The following is a 10,171-nucleotide window of genomic DNA, read 5'->3' as shown; positions in this document are numbered from 1 at the left end:
GCGCCACCAGCACCTTGCACAGTCCTCTAACACAGTCTGTGGAAAGGATGAAAGTTGAGCAAATGACGACTAAATGAGTGAAAGCAGGCGGATCTACAGGCAGCAATGCGGTTGTGCTTCTGGCTTCAAATACAGAATAACGGGTGCTGAAAGGCGACAAGAAAAAGTGACATATCCGCATGGAGCATAAATTTCATTTATTTTATGGGGAGAAGCATTATATAGTAAAACAAACACAGCTGTATCACATTACATTGGTCTTTTACAGAATACAAACCCCACACCTATCTATTCCCGCCCAGACGCTACCGCGGTGGCCCGAGACTTTCCGACAAGCCAAGCGGCGGCCACCCCTCGTTACCTGGGGCGGGAACAGGGCGCGTCCAGGAGAGCCGGGCTCGCTCGCTAGGGTTGCGTCTTGAAGGCACTTCTTCCTAGTTCTCGGGGTCCCGCCTTTCCGCGCTGCCCAGGGCGGCAGTGTGAGCCGCGGCTCTAAACCTGAACTCCGGTGCTGCAAGCCCGGGGGGGGCCAGAGACCGCGGGCGACGCTTTCTCTCGTACGGGGGTGGGGCTTTTTCAGGGTGTTCACTCAGCGGCCAGAGGGCATAAGATGGTGTCCGCTGCGCTCCCCAAGACAGCTTCCTAAGGAGGTTTAGGGCCCTAACACCGGAGCGCCTACTCAGCCCTTGTCCGGCACAGGTAGACCGGTGGGGAACCCGGAAGCTTCAGGTTTCAAGGGCCGAAGCACAGTTACACCCCGGGACTGAAATATGTTTGAGAGAATCTCGAAAGCGCGGGGAGGCGGGCCTGGTTAGTCACCATCTCGCGACACTTAAGAGACGTCGCACATCAAGTGCGTGTTCTAGTCTTTCACCTTCAGTCAGCCTCCTCAGTTTAAGCGAGTGATGGACAGTTATTTCAGCCTATCAACTTCCTCACCAACAGCCAATCAGATTTAAATATCTTTCAGCCGCCGGAGAAGTTGGAGGAAAGGGGTCGAGAGAGCGCGAGCGAGTAGACGCGCGCTGTTTGCGTCTCGCGAGATCGGTGTGTACCAAGCTCTCAAAAAACAAACAAACAAACAAAAAAACCAAAACCCAAAACAGAAAAAAAAAAAAACCAGAACTGATGGCCCGACTTCCCAAATAGTGGGTTAAAGGACAGGGTTATAAACCAATGAAAGGGATGAAGAGGTGGGATCGCTGCTTTCACCGCGCAAGAAGTACCGTTACAGGGCAGACTTTTTGTCCAATCAACGCTTCCAGACTTTGGGTCAAGTGACCATAGAGTACGAGGGGCGGGGCTACAGCCTGGCGCGAGGAACCGTTAAGATAGACAGCGAATATAACCAATGAGGTACCCGGACGAGAGCGTTGGGAACCCAATAAAAGTGGCTGGGCGGGAGCCTTCCCGGAGCGCGGGGAGATGTAAAGACAGACAAACAGTTTTCCCAATGAGACTGTAGAAGAGAGGGCTAATTGACCAATGAGGTCCGCGGGGCGGGATCCTTTGCCGCGGCGGAGTCCAAGATGGCGGCGTGCGGTTCCGCTGTGTGAAACGAGCGCGGGGCGGCGGGTTAATCAGCTCCGCGGAGGCGACCTCCGACTACCCGCAACAATGAAGGGAAAAGAGCGCTCGCCAGTCAAGCCCAAACGCTCCCGTGGTGGTGAGGACTCGACTTCCCGCGGGGAGCGGAGTAAGAAGTTAGGGGGCTCTGGTGGCAGCAACGGGAGCAGCAGCGGCAAGACAGACAGCGGCGGCGGTTCTCGGCGGAGCCTTCATCTGGACAAGTCCAGCAGCCGAGGTGGCAGCCGCGAGTATGACACTGGTGGGGGCAGCTCCAGTAGCCGCATGCATAGTTACAGCTCCCCTAGCACCAAAAATTCTTCGGGCGGGGGCGAGTCGCGCAGCAGCTCCCGGGGTGGAGGCGGGGAGTCACGTTCTTCTGGGGCCGCCTCCTCAGCTCCTGGCGGAGGGGACGGCGGGGAGTACAAGACCCTGAAGATAAGCGAGTTGGGGTCCCAGCTAAGTGACGAAGCGGTGGAGGACGGACTATTTCACGAGTTCAAGCGCTTTGGGGATGTAAGTGTCAAAATCAGTCATCTCTCAGGTTCTGGCAGCGGGGATGAGCGGGTAGCCTTTGTGAACTTCCGGCGGCCAGAGGACGCGCGGGCGGCCAAGCATGCCAGAGGCCGCCTGGTGCTCTATGACCGGCCTCTGAAGATAGAAGCGGTGTATGTCAGCCGGCGCCGCAGCCGCTCCCCTTTAGACAAAGATTCTTACCCTCCGTCAGCCAGCGTGGTCGGTGCCTCAGTAGGTGGTCACCGGCACCCTCCTGGGGGAGGAGGTGGAGGCCAGAGATCACTTTCCCCTGGTGGCGCTGCCTTGGGATACAGAGACTACCGGTTGCAGCAGTTGGCTCTTGGCCGCCTGCCCCCTCCACCTCCTCCACCATTACCCCGAGAACTGGAGAGAGAACGAGACTACCCGTTCTATGAGAGAGTGCGCCCAGCATATAGCCTTGAGCCAAGGGTGGGAGCTGGAGCAGGTGCTGCTCCTTTTCGAGAAGTGGATGAGATTTCACCCGAGGATGATCAGCGTGCTAACAGGACGCTTTTCTTGGGCAACCTAGACATTACTGTGACAGAGAGTGATCTAAGAAGGGCTTTTGATCGTTTTGGGGTTATTACAGAAGTAGACATCAAGAGACCTTCTCGTGGCCAGACCAGTACTTATGGCTTTCTCAAATTCGAGAACTTAGACATGTCTCACCGGGCCAAACTAGCAATGTCTGGCAAAATTATAATTCGGAACCCTATCAAAATTGGTTATGGTAAAGCTACACCCACTACCCGCCTCTGGGTAGGTGGCCTCGGACCTTGGGTGCCTCTTGCTGCGCTGGCACGAGAATTTGACCGATTTGGCACCATACGCACGATAGACTACCGGAAAGGGGATAGTTGGGCATATATCCAGTATGAAAGCCTGGATGCAGCTCATGCTGCCTGGACCCATATGCGGGGATTCCCACTTGGTGGCCCAGATCGTCGCCTTAGAGTAGACTTTGCAGACACAGAACATCGTTACCAGCAGCAATATCTGCAGCCTCTGCCCTTGACTCATTATGAACTGGTGACAGATGCTTTTGGACATCGAGCACCTGACCCTTTGAGGGGTGCCCGGGATAGGACACCACCTTTACTATACAGAGATCGTGATAGGGACCTTTATTCTGATTCTGATTGGGTCCCACCGCCACCCCCTGTCCGGGAACGCAGCACTCGAACTGCAGCTACTGCTGTGACTGCTTATGAGCCACTGGATAGCTTGGATCGAAGGCGCGATGGCTGGTCCTTGGATCGGGACCGAGGTGACCGAGATATGCCCAGCAGCAGAGACCAACCTAGGAAGCGACGGCTGCCCGAGGAGAGTGGAGGTCGACATCTGGATAGGTCTCCTGAGAGTGACCGGCCACGGAAACGTCACTGTGTGCCTTCTCCTGATCGCAGTCCAGAACTGAGCAGTAGCCGGGATCGTTACAACAGTGACAATGATCGGTCTTCCCGACTTCTTCTCTTGGAAAGACCCTCTCCAATCAGAGACAGACGAGGCAGTTTGGAAAAGAGCCAGGGTGACAAGCGAGACCGTAAAAACTCTGCATCAGCTGAACGGGATAGGAAGCACCGGACAGCTGTTCCCACTGAGGGAAAAAGCCCTCTGAAAAAAGAAGACCGTTCTGAGGGAAGTGCACCTAGCGCCAGCAATGCTTCATCAAAATTGAAGTCCCCTTCCCAGAAACAGGATGGGGGGACAGCTCCTGCAGCAGCAGCCTCTCCCAAACTCTGTCTGGCCTGGCAGGGCATGCTTCTACTCAAGAACAGCAACTTTCCTTCCAACATGCATCTCTTGCAGGGTGACCTCCAAGTGGCTAGCAGTCTTCTTGTGGAGGGTTCAACTGGAGGCAAAGTGGCCCAGCTTAAGATTACTCAGCGTCTCCGATTGGACCAGCCCAAGCTGGATGAAGTAACTCGACGTATCAAAGTGGCAGGGCCCAATGGTTATGCCATTCTTCTGGCTGTACCTGGAAGTTCCGATAGCCGGTCTTCCTCTTCATCGGCAACATCGGACACTGCCACCTCTACTCAGAGGCCACTTAGGAACCTTGTGTCCTATTTAAAGCAAAAGCAGGCAGCTGGGGTGATCAGCCTCCCTGTGGGAGGCAACAAAGACAAGGAAAACACCGGGGTCCTTCATGCCTTCCCACCCTGTGAATTCTCCCAGCAGTTCCTGGATTCCCCTGCCAAGGCACTGGCCAAATCTGAAGAAGATTACCTGGTCATGATCATTGTCCGTGGTGCGTCCTAAAGTCCATGTATAACCTGTATTTACTACTTTGACATGGTTCCTGTTTTGTGAAGTGTGATGGGATACAGCATCAGATGAGATTTTCTTTTTAATTAGTTGTTTAGTTGTCTTTTCTTTTTTATATTTTTATAAACCTCTTTAAAATAGAAGTCAGGACAGTTTAGTTATTATCGTAAAATGAAAGGGATGTCCTGAAAGTAGCAAGGAGATGGATTTGCTTTAATTAGGAGTTTATACTCTTGTGAGAATTTTCCACTTTTTTCTTCATTTTTTTTAACTTGATCTTTAAAAAAAATCCTCAAAGTTACAAAACCAAAATTTTGAGAAATCAAAATTTGGAGAAAAGAACCCATTGACTATAAACAGATAGTACCATACACAGAAAAGTGGCTTGATTGATGTGTAGATAATTCCAGAAATGTTACATGTGTGACAAATTTTGATCAGGGATCTCAAAAGCGTATGCCGGTAAATTGCTTAGCAGTATAATTATTTTAATCAGGTATGAATGTTTCTCTTAAAATACAGTTTATTCCCAGAGAGTTTGCTGTAACATGCATTTTTATCATTAGTTCTTGAGTTTTGTATCCCGTATTGCACTTTTGGTTTGTAGCTGTAATTGTTTGGTTAAAATTGAGGACTGTGTTACAAACCATTTATGTCTTATACTTTAGTATGCAAGAATTGAGTAGGTGCTTTTAAAAATCAGAATTCTTTGGTCAGTTATAGGTGTGTGGTGGTGTTTTTACTGACTTTTTCAGAGAGGTATAGCAGGTACAGTTCTAATTTAATTGTGTATATTTCAAAACTAAGTGTTCTTCATCAAAGATGAGTTTTTGTTTTCGAATCCATTCAATTTCTGGTTTAAATAATAGAAAGAAGAGTGGTCTGCAGGCTCGTAAGTCATCTTTTGTTTCATTGGGCATTAATCAACCGTATCTAGATTGCAGAAGTTTTTTTAAAGTCATTGTAAAATCCTGTCAATATGCTTTTTTGAAATTTTGTGCGTATTTTTTTATTTTCATATTCAAACAGTAGTGGTGATACTACATTTTGAAAATGTTTTGAATATTTTTGAAATTTCATGCTTAGTATTTTCACCACTCTCCAGCCATAGAGATTTGAAATGTCAGTTTAGGAAAGCCCTTTTTTTCATTGTTTTAATTGTCCAGACACCTATAATTAATATAATATAACCCATCTGCATGGGGTTTTTTTTTTTGTTTGTTTGTTTGTTTTTTTTTTGGTTGTTGTTGTTGTTCTTTTTTCTGTTTCCAAAGCTAAGGATGATATGACTTGGGGTTCTTAACAAGGGTTTGTGCTACTTTACAGTAATGAATGATTTTTTTGTTTGACTTTTTCATCTACCCCTCTGTCACCACCCTTTATTTCTCAGATCATTAATAACTATGGTTTTCTTTCTTGATTTAAGTGCTGATGATGTCAGCTAAGGCCCTTGATATTTAATTATGATGAGAAACTTAAGGACCTTCTGGATCATGGTCATGTTTCTATTCTGTGAAAGTGACTTATTCAAAGCCTGGCAGAACCCAACTGTTTTCTTTCTGTTATCAAATCTGGCAGTTTTGAAATAGCACCAATAATAACCCAGGGAAATGTCATGTAATTTTTATTTTCCATTATGACAGGTGTCTAATGCATGTCAGCATGAAAGCTTCATTACTACTGTGTCATCCTTTTTGGTTTTCTCTATGCATTTATAAATTTTTAAAAAATTTTTTTGGAATTTTTTTTTTTAAACTGGAAAAACTAGCTGTTTTGAGAGAAGGAAAGTACTAGGCTGAGTATGAAGGCCCTTGATGTGTCTATAGAGAAAATACCCGAACTACAACTAAGACTTTGGATGCCTTTTGCTTCCAAAAAGCAGTGATTGGAGTGGAATAGGCACCTACTTATTCAGAAGCCAGTGCAGGTGTGGAGTCTGTGTACAAGGGGTTAAAGTACAATTTGTAAGATAGATACATTTTTCCAGTTTAAATAATTTTCACTAACCATTAACTTTTGAATATCTTTTTGATAAGATAGTTGGATAAATGATTTTGCTCTCTAGAGAGTGAAGTCCATGACATCTAATTTTATATAAGCCAAATGTGTGTGGTTTTCCCTTTTTCTTTTCCTTTTTTTTTAATTTGGTATGATAGCCTATTGAAGAGTACTGTGGTTTTTGCTCCATGTTTGTTTGAATCCTTATCTGACATTGCTGCTTTTGTTAGATCTGGGCAATTTGTGCTTCAGTGTTTTTGAAACTGGCTTGATTCCATTTCTAAATGTATGTATTAAAAAAAGCTAATGATGTTTAGTTTGGTGCTTACCTATAGTGCCATCATCCTGATAAATTTCTTATTTGTGTTGCCCATTCTGTTGTTCAGGTTCATAATAACTTGTTATCTACTTAACCTTCAGAATTTGAATGAAAGCAAACGTCTAAAACTGGTTCTAATTCTTATTAGCCAGAATTTCAAAATCCCAACATTCGATGTTCTTTGTAACATCAATTTTTTTTTAATCTTCTTTTCTTTAATTACTTTAGTGTAATTGATTTTTCAGGAACTCAGTTAAAATGAATGGAAAGAAAATTTCTTATGTATATTTACTTATTAAATATTCTGGTGAAAATAAGATAATTTAAGACTTTTAAGATCACAACTTCAAAATTTATGGAAATTTAGAACTGTCACTCAATTCCTAGCAAATAGATATAGTTAATTGACAATATTTTGTTGATTGTAACTGGGATTTCTCCTGTAAGTATTTTTTCACAGGAAAACTTAAATTTCTGGTTTAAGACATGTACTTTGACTCTCATTCACTGAGAGTAGAGTTTTCATTTACAAATTACATCTTAAAATGTCCATTCTCTGGCTGATATAAGCTTTTGTCATATTTTGAAGGTAATATACTCCCTTCTTGACTCCCATGGATCATTTGATGTACAGCAGTATAAGTCAGGTATTTTAGAATCAGGCATTTCCAGGTTTATTTAAAAACCATTTTATGAGCAGGTGTTCACTGATAATACTGCTTTTCTTTTTTGAAAAATTTAAGTCCACTTTTTTTACACAGTGAAATTGCTCATTTTGCAGGCATAGTACTAAACTGAAGTTTGGGTTCATACAGAAACCATTAACCAAAAAGTTTGTGATAAAGGAAAACCTCTTGAGAAGGGGGCTTTAATGTGAAAAAAATTTTTTTGGAGAGAATTCCTTTTTTTTTATTTTCCTCTTTCTGTCCCAGTGTCTGGTTTTGAGATAGGAGTTAGGAATGAGAACAAGAAGAGAAATGAAGCTGACCCTGTTTATATTCTGGTTATAGTGATGTCCCTAAAGGGGGAAAATGATTTCAGGTAACCACAGTAAAATGTTAAGCTTAATGAAGAGTTTTTATGTGTATGATTTAAACAGTTGAAAAACAGAGTCCTGATGTGTTTGATTGTTAGCAATTGTATGAGTGTTTTCTTAATGGAAAATAACAGCTGCTGTTTTTGGTAACATAGATAAAGGTGGATTTTTAAATGGCTTTGTATCTTGACCCCTTTTAATAATAATGCTCCATATAAATTACAAAATGAAAGTAGAGGGGGTAAAAGTTTGACTAAACTCCACCTTTTTATAAATTCATTTTTAAAGTTATATTTAAGGAGATGTTGATTGATTATAAATTGCTTACAAACTTGTTTTCTGAAAATCTTTGCCACATTTTGCTCAGTTATATGAGGATAAAGGATATTTTTCAATCCTATAATCCTCAATTGCAGTCTTTAAAAAAACTTACCTTATTGTTCTACTTGTTATTTGTGTATTCATACAGTAAATTCATTTCAAGGTTTGTGCCAGTGGGTATTATTGGTGCTTTTTGAAGTTGAGGTGGACGTCCTATTCAGGAAGGTCTTGTTAATATTATGTTCATCTATAATGGCATAGGGGAAATATATATATTTTTAATATTGTAAACGTTTGTACTGAATAACCTTTTTTTCCCCCCTGCAAGCAAAACTGGTGAACAGCGGATGAAGATATGGAATTCAAAGCTCTAATGGACCTTTTTGAAGAGAAGTTGTGGCCTATGTGGAGTTTACATGGGCCTCTGATGGAAGAAAGCTAATCTGTTTAGTATTTGTGCATTTTACTAAAATGGCAGCTTAACATTGTGTATCTGCTATTGTGATGCCAATGCCGGTGTTTTAAGTGGAAAAAAATGACCTCTTTGCTTTGTGCTGTGTACACAAGAGTTCTGGAAAAGTAAAGAAAAACCCTTTTTATGGCTCACACAGCTTAAAAGTAGCTGTCACTCAAACGTGCGCTCACAGTTGAGCTGCTTTTGTTTTATTCTAAATAAATTGTTTCTTTTGAGGAAAATGTTTTTCTGCCTGGAAGTGAATTGACGGCAAACCTTGACCCCTTTGTTTGCAGCCGAGGGGGTACTTGCTGCTGCTCAGATCTTGTATGTCTTGAGCAAGAAGCAGGGAGACCATCAATTTCATTTTGACTATCACGGTGTGTCAATTCTGAAGGATCACTAGTGTTACCGTGACCCCCTTTGTTTGCAGTGAAGGGGATCCTTTGCTTCTCGGTCCTCAACGTGATGAGGGAATGGTGCTGTTTGCTGGCACACAAGAAGCCGGGGCAAGCACCCTAAGCCTCACCACAGTGCACGAGTCGGGGGCTTTGCTGGTTTGAAGAGCTGGAGTTGCTGAAATTTAAGTTTTGATTTATTTTGTCCACCCATCACGTTTGGCCTTAGTTTCATTTTTAATTTGAAGAAAAGTTTGAAATTGCTTTATCTTGCACTTTTAACATTTCCACCAAATTGCCAAAAGAAGGAGAAATGCTCCGTTTGCTTTTTAAATGTTAATGATGATGTTAATAAAGCCTTTCCTGACACATTTGAGGAGCTCCTCCGTCTCCAGGGGCTTCTTACGAGTTATGCAGTGATGGGTTTAGTTCTGAATGGATGAAGAGTTCCTGAGAGATAGCGTTTGTAATTAGAACCGTTACTTGGTATCTGTGCCTTATTTGACCTGTGGTTCTACATGCCTTGGATGTGCATGCACCGTGACGGTTTCATAGGTACGAACGCACACTCAGGCCCAGTCACTTCGGTTGGTAGTACAGATTGTGAGGAAAAAAATGGAGGCATCATTAAGGAGGAGAAAGTGTTTGCCTTTAGTTCCTGCATTATCCTGTACAGGGGCTCTTGAGCTTTGGAAGCCTGTTCCCAGTACAGGAGAACAACTCCCCTGTTTGCAGCAGGAGACTTCGGTGCTCAGTGACAACGCTGGAGTTCAAGAGGAAGCCAGCAATGCTGCACCATTGGCTTCAGACACCATGGTTGTTTGCCAGTTTTAAACTTAACTAGTTGCAGACGAAGACCTCCTTGAAATGCAGGCTTGTTGGGCTTGTTAAGAATTTTAACCTCGGATGGAAGAGCCCTAGTGCTGTCTGTCTCCATGCGGGATGATGATTGCTAGGCAACAGGTGATTATCAACCAAGGATGCCATGGTTATACTCTGCAAGGTGGTGTTCCAGTGGCAAACAGCTGTATAAACTCTTGTAAACAGGTAAGAGGGTTTTTAGAGGTCAAAAATGCATTATAATTAATAGGGTGAGGGCATTTAATGTTTTGGGTAATTTTCTGTGGTTGAAAGTTCATGCACTCTGCTGCCTCTACTAGCTTCCCTCCCCTCAGTGAGCTACCATATTTACAAAATTCCAGGCCAGAACTTTTGTTCTACTTGATATTATTGCCTGGAAAAATTATTTTTTAATAGGGAAGCCCAAGTGTTAA

The 10,171-nt window shown here is 43.6% G+C and overlaps 1 protein-coding gene across 1 annotated transcript; it reads left to right on the top strand.

The window, feature by feature from the left end:
• Positions 1-1,485: 1,485 nt before the first annotated feature.
• Rbm15 (RNA binding motif protein 15) lies at positions 1,486-8,745 on the top strand. Its single transcript, XM_047546236.1, has 2 exons — positions 1,486-4,354; positions 8,374-8,745. Exons 1-2 carry the CDS (start codon positions 1,486-1,488, stop codon positions 8,394-8,396), a joined length of 2,892 nt encoding a protein of 963 aa, XP_047402192.1. The 3' UTR covers positions 8,397-8,745.
• The last annotated feature ends 1,426 nt before the right edge of the window (positions 8,746-10,171 follow it).

This window comes from Sciurus carolinensis, chromosome 1 (assembly GCF_902686445.1).
Source record: "Sciurus carolinensis chromosome 1, mSciCar1.2, whole genome shotgun sequence".
NCBI classification, from domain to species: domain Eukaryota; kingdom Metazoa; phylum Chordata; class Mammalia; order Rodentia; family Sciuridae; genus Sciurus; species Sciurus carolinensis.
The sequence above is the reverse complement of the archived record's forward strand: the minus strand, read 5'-3'. Positions and strand labels throughout refer to the sequence as shown.

Bases quoted from the DNA above. Each gene is read 5' to 3' on its own strand.
- Rbm15 (XM_047546236.1), top strand. From the start codon at position 1,486: ATGAGGTCCGCGGGGCGGGATCCTTTGCCGCGGCGGAGTCCAAGATGG. The intron at 4,355-8,373 runs GTGCGTCCTAAA...CCCCCCTGCAAG, and splicing joins GGTCATGATCATTGTCCGTG to CAAAACTGGTGAACAGCGGA.